The sequence below is a fragment of the Lycium barbarum genome, chromosome 12 (genome assembly GCF_019175385.1).
Source record: "Lycium barbarum isolate Lr01 chromosome 12, ASM1917538v2, whole genome shotgun sequence".
NCBI classification, from domain to species: Eukaryota; Viridiplantae; Streptophyta; class Magnoliopsida; order Solanales; family Solanaceae; genus Lycium; species Lycium barbarum.
In genome coordinates, this window is record NC_083348.1 from 78,599,171 (window position 1) to 78,605,791 (window position 6,621).

The 6,621-nt window shown below is 37.2% G+C and overlaps 1 protein-coding gene across 1 annotated transcript; it reads left to right on the forward strand.

Annotated features, from left to right (window-relative positions):
• The first annotated feature begins 4,515 nt into the window (after positions 1-4,515).
• On the forward strand, positions 4,516-5,973 carry LOC132622944 (amino acid permease 6-like). Its single transcript, XM_060337637.1, has one exon. The coding sequence runs from the start codon at positions 4,516-4,518 to the stop codon at positions 5,962-5,964; it is 1,449 nt and encodes a 482-aa protein (XP_060193620.1). The 3' UTR covers positions 5,965-5,973.
• Positions 5,974-6,621: the final 648 nt, after the last annotated feature.

Consider the following 6,621-nt stretch of genomic DNA (forward strand, 5'->3'; position numbering starts at 1 on the left):
TCATAAGGTCTATTGTCGGTAAATTACATATGTTGCCTCGAGTTGGTCCGAGGCGGGCCCACAAGGCCCGATATCTTCTGTAATACTTTAAATACTTCCATTTTGTCCGATTTTCTCAGAAAACAATTGAACCATTATTTTGATTATGATACAACTATTTTTATGAAATTCTTACAAAATGACTTCTGAACATCTGAGAATTCGATTCTGATAACGATCTGTCGTGCCTTCCCAAGTAGAATGTAGGCGCGTACTATGCATACTATCTGGATACTCTGATTTTGGCTCGCCATTTGGCACCCTTCAGTCTGATTGAGTCGGTATGTGAGTCTGTATGTATGTGGTTTCTCATGGATCTGTTCGTGGCTGTCTCAATGCATTCCTTCACTGCGTCCCGGGCCAGGTTCTGTTATCGTGCATATTCCTCTGCATTGTTCACCGCGTCCCTCGGTGTGCGGGCCGGGATCTGTTATATCTGTATGATTATGATATATTGATCTGTGTATGGGGATGGCGGCCAGGATGGCATCTGATATGATCTGATTTGATCTGATTCTGTCTGTCCACCGCGTCCCGTACTAAGAGGGACGGGTTCTGTTACCGCGCCCCCAGACAGGGCCGGAATCTGTATGTCTGTATGCATGTGCCATCAGTATCTATATAAGCACATGCCTCTGTATGATTCTGTATGGTTCAGTATGACTCTGCACTACTCTGCATGCATAATTCTGTCTGTCCGTCTGAATTACGACTATGTCTGTATGTCTGTATGACTTCTGATTCTATATGTCCGTATGGATTCTGATTCTGTATGTCCGTATGGATTCTAATTCTGCTCGTCTGTCCGGGTTATGATTCCGTCGGTCTGTCCGAACCATGATTCTGTTTATCTGTATGGACCACGATTCTGTATATCTGTCTGGATCATGACTCTGCCCGTCTGTCTGATGTATAGTTCTGTCCGTTACATTTCTGTGACTCCGGTTCGGACTATGATTGTATCTGTTATGTTTCTGCTTTACATACTCGGTACATTTTTCGTACTGACCCCCGTTCTTCGGGGGCTGCGCTACATGCCCGCAGGTACAGACGCACCAGGTGATACGCCGCCAGCGTAGGTTTCTGACTCTGCTGTTTGAAGAGCTCCTTTGATCCGGAGCGTACACTTTTGGTATATATCTTCTGTTTTCCGCATATCCTGTATGTATGGAAATTCTGGGTACGGCGGGGCCCTGTCCCGTCATATGATTCTGTATCTCTGTAGAGGCCTGTAGATAGATGTGTGGGTTACGGGTTTCGTCTGTATGTTAGCCTTATCGGCTTATCTGTAAATGTCTGCATGTCCAGGTATATATATATATATATGTTTGCGCGCGTGCCGTATCTGTATCGGCCTACTTCTGTAACATCTGTTTGAAAAAAAAAAATCTGTATGATACGAAATTCGGTCAGGTAGGTATGTACGGGTACCCAGTTAGGGTACCTGTCACGGCCCACGGGGTTGGGTCGTGACATAGAGGCTCGCAGATATGCAGTGTGGGTTAGATGGTCTCACGAGATGCTATTTAGTATAAATGTTATTTTGATGGCCAAGAGATATATATATAAGTATTTATGTTTTATATGGAATGTGATTTTCCTACGATTTGAGTATAAAAGTGATAAAAGAGCATTAAATGAGTATGATGAGACATAGAACGATTGGTGCTCGGTAGTTAGCCTCGGGTACCCGTCGCGGCCCCTAGCTGGGTCGTGACAATTAAGAAGATCTACTGCCCTCTTATAATTTGAATAGATTAAAATGACTTTTTCAAATTTCTTATGTGTAAAAAATGAAACTCTCTTGTAAAAGGGTCATAAAATTTAAAAAAAAAAACTTTGTAAAGGATTAAAAAGTCAGTTCTCCCCCAAATATTCCTCAATGTTGCTTCCATCATTAGTTTGAGGACACATTTTAATCTTTTTAATTATTTAGGGATATATTTAAGATAAAAATAATATTGAACGCTTTTATGAGCCGATAAATTAACAAAAAGCATATATAAGACAAATCACTTTTGTTTTTTACTCTTGCTCGTTCTATAAGTGAACTTAAATTATGTGAGTTTACATTTTACTATATCCATGCGGCTATAAAAATATATCATTAATAATAAAATAAGAAATTTAAAGTTAAAAGTTTTAAGTATTAAAAACAATTAAGTAGGTTTTTGGACATGAATTTGGGAAATATTTGTAAAAAATAATAGTATTCAAGTTAAATTGAAGGAAAAAAAAAACATTTATGAACTGAAATACCTTCTTTTACCAAAAAGAAAAAGAAAAAAAAAAGGAAGAAGCGCACCTTAGTTCATATCATGTCATCTGAAAGATAGACTATTATTGTGGTTCATTTATGTGATTGAAGTAACAATTGTCAATAAGAAATAATATAATGTTTGTTTGTACTCAACATATAACTCCAACAAATTAATTTTCGCTAAGAAAATTGAATGCCCTTTCAATAAGTAAACATTTTCCTATGATCATCCAAATTATGTTTTATTTCACAAATGGTCATTCCAACTTATGATAAGTAAGAAGATTTGATATAGTAGGGCCAACTCGAGCTAAATTGATCGGTGTATTATTAGGTAGCGACATTGTCATCAATTAATTGTGATATTGTTTCCATACACATAATAAATAGATAGGGCAATAGGGGGTCACTTTGGCGTATGCCTTAAGAAGATTGAAAAAAATTAATACGTTTACCATTTACAAGTAGAGGGGAAAAAAGAAGTTCAGATACACACAACATGATCAATTGGATGACTATTCTAGGAAAATTAAGGCGTTGAAGTGAATAGTGGATAAAGGACCCTTCAAGGCGATCAAAGGCCTTTTAAAAATCTATTTTGAGAATTATTAGTTCGTGCATTCGTTTAGATTTTAATAGTGACTATAAAACTTCTTGTACTATGACAGCATTATCAGTAGCCCTACATTCTGGCAGGAAGCTACATTGAGTGGGGCAGGTAAGTTGAGGTAGCAGAGGGCGGATACGATTAACTACAATCTTGGTAATGGTCTTATATATAGTGTTACAATTGCTTATAGGCATGTATTGAGTAAAATTCCAGGGCTCTTAACCTTAGGAATTAAAGAGATATATGTAGTATTGATGTCCTCGAGAATTTTAGAATTAGTAAAAGTTTTATGATAAAATTGCATTATTGTAGTGTTTTTGAAAGAAAATAGGGTGTAAGCCATCCGGTTCAGGAGCTTTTAGAGGCTTGAACAACATAATAGTGTTGTAAACCTCAGTATTTGACTATATTTGTCAGCGGCTTAATAATGGTAACTTAATCTTCTAAGGTGAGACAGTAAAGGAATGTTGTAGGAGTATGTATTGTACAAGATACAAGTTAAGTAGAGTAGAGTTCGTCAGGGTGGGTAATAATAATATTTCAAATATTGTCCAGAAAAAAAAAAACCAGTTTCTACTGTGTCATGAAGGCTTAGGATACGGCTACGACGACGACATTGAATGGTGGATGAGTGAAAACTTTTGTGTTCGCGTCTCCATGCATTAGCTATTGAACGCATGATTTGAGTTTCCAAATCTTCTTCACGTTATAGAACTAAATTAAAATCAATTATCAGAAGGTTTTTTTTCAGATTACATTTAATGAAAACTAGTTTTATGATTGGGGTCCATAATATGGAGGTCAAGTAAACGTGCCAGAAGTACTTATGTTAACAAAAAATATTTTCAAAAGAATGCTTATTCCAGTAAGTGACGTTTATAGGTAATTAAGTGCAGTAGAATAATTTCGATTATTAAGGGGCGGCAAAACCAGGGTAATGGTTAACAAAGCACGTCCATAAAAGGACTTGTGCTACTCAAGGAAATCAATCATATACCCAATTGGATTGGGATTTGCTATTTTCCATGGGAAAAATTCCATCAAGTTTATGTTAGGAAACTAAACTTCTACCCCAAGTAATTCTAATCCTTAACCAAATAGAAAAAATTGGCGATTTGACTAATTTGCCTCTCAAATATATTTTTCGTTTAATTAGTTATGTAAACATTTTTTAAAGTTCCTTCACAAGCAAACATCATACGTATATGATTACCCAGCATTTGAAGTAAAAGATGATTACATAAAAAAGAAACAAAATCATAGAGAATTCATAGTATATACAAGGAGAATATATATATATAAGTTAGATGTCAATTCCTTTTGCCAAGCTCCCATATTTCCACGAACACAATTTTAATCAATGACTGCATACCCAATTTGATTGGGATTTGCTATTTTCCATATAGGAAAAATTCCATGAAGTTTATTTTAGGAATTAAACTTCTACCTCAATTAGTAATTCTAATCCTTGATCAAATAGGAAAAGGATTATAGGTGATGTTATATAAAGGGTTGCATACTACACCAAACCAAAACACAGACCAAGAAATTCTGAATTACTAAAACTCTCATTACCAGACACACACTTGATAGAACACTTTGAATTATGGCACTTGAGTTTCAGAAGAACACCATGTCCGTGCCAATGGAGCTTGAAAGTGGAGACGTTCAAGAAAACTTTGATGATGATGGACGCAAAAAAAGAACAGGGACTTTGTTGACTGCGAGTGCACATATTATTACTGCTGTGATTGGTTCTGGAGTGCTATCTCTAGCATGGGCAATAGCACAATTAGGATGGGTGGCTGGTCCTGCTGTTCTCTTTGCTTTTTCTTTCATAACTTACTTCACTTCTACACTTCTTGTCGACTGTTACCGTTCTCCAGGACCTGTTTCTGGCGAGAGAAACTATACTTACATGGACGTTGTCCGCTCTCACTTAGGAGGTGTGAAGGTGACATTGTGTGGACTCGCACAATATGCTAACATTGTCGGAGTTACCATTGGATACACAATAACAGCATCTATTAGTATGGTGGCGGTACAGAGGTCAAATTGTTTTCACAAAAATGGCCACGAAGCTAGCTGCTCAATTGAGAGCTACCCATATATGATCGTATTTGCAGTGATCCAAATAATTCTTAGCCAACTACCAAACTTCCACAAGCTCTCGTGGCTATCAATTCTTGCTGCTGTCATGTCTTTTGCTTATGCTTCTATAGGTCTTGGACTCTCCATAGCCAAAGTTGCAGGTGTGGGGCACCATGTAAAGACAAGCCTAACAGGGGTGGTAGTTGGGGTGGATGTATCTGAATCAGAGAAAGTATGGAAAAGCTTCCAAGCCATTGGAGATATTGCATTTGCCTATGCTTATTCCACCGTTCTCATTGAAATACAGGACACACTGAGATCATCACCTCCAGAAAGCAAGGTAATGAAGAGAGCATCACTAGCTGGAGTTTCCACCACAACCTTGTTCTATATACTATGTGGTACCATTGGCTATGCAGCCTTTGGAAACAAAGCTCCAGGAAATTTCCTAACTGGTTTTGGTTTCTATGAACCCTTTTGGCTTATTGACTTCGCCAATGTCTGCATTGCTGTCCACCTTATCGGAGCTTACCAGGTTTTCTGCCAACCATTATATGGGTTTGTGGAGGCTCGATGCAGCCAGCGATGGCCAGACAACAAATTCATCAACTCTGAACACGCTGTGCAAGTTCCATGCTGTGGCGCTACTTACAGCATCAACTTGTTCAGGTTGGTGTGGAGAACAACATATGTGGTAGTGACAACCGTGATTGCCATGATATTCCCATTCTTCAATGACTTCTTGGGTTTGATCGGGGCAGCATCGTTCTATCCATTAACCGTCTACTTCCCAATAGAGATGCACATTTCCCAGAGAAAGATACCAAAGTATTCTTTCAAATGGGTATGGCTGAAAATACTGAGCTGGACTTGTCTCATCGTGTCACTTGTTGCAGCCGCTGGATCTATCAAGGGTCTTGCCACTGATGTCAAGCATTACAAGCCTTTCTCAACTCAACAATAACTTCCAGACCTGTTCAAATTAAATATATGTAATTTTTCAATACCAAGTGCAATGGTTGTAGGTTATTCTTACAAATTTAATACAGTAAACTTCTTTTACAGAAAAAGTAGAGCTTAGTTCATGTCATATCATTTGAAAAATAGATTGTTATTGTGGTTCATTTATGTGATTAAAGTTACAATTGTCAATAAGAATAATATAATGTTCATATCCAAAATCTAACTCCAACAAATTAATTTTAGCCAGGAAGGAATGCCCTTCCAATAAGTAAACTTTTTTCCTATGATCATCAAACTTATGCTTTTTTGACAAATGGTCATTCCAACTTATGATAAGTAAGAAAATGTTTTTTCACTTCTACCTTTGAACCAACAACTCCAGAAAATCAATTATGAATGTTTTTGTTCCCAACACAATTATCTTGCTAGCTATATGTTAGACAACAAGCGATTGCATTCTAGCAAAATACCACTGCATATGTCTCTACGTGGGGTCTGTTTCTGTTTGGCGATAGCTTTGTTATCGTTGACTGTTTGGTTATGATTGTTTTCTGATTCTATGTGAATAAGATATTTTCATCTTTGCTTAATTGTTAATCTGGAGTTAGGAGGTTTTTATTTTCTTTTTTCCAGCTGCCTTCTTTGTGTTGACTTTGGA

Bases quoted from the DNA above. Each gene is read 5' to 3' on its own strand.
- LOC132622944 (XM_060337637.1), top strand. From the start codon at position 4,516: ATGGCACTTGAGTTTCAGAAGAACACCATGTCCGTGCCAATGGAGCTT.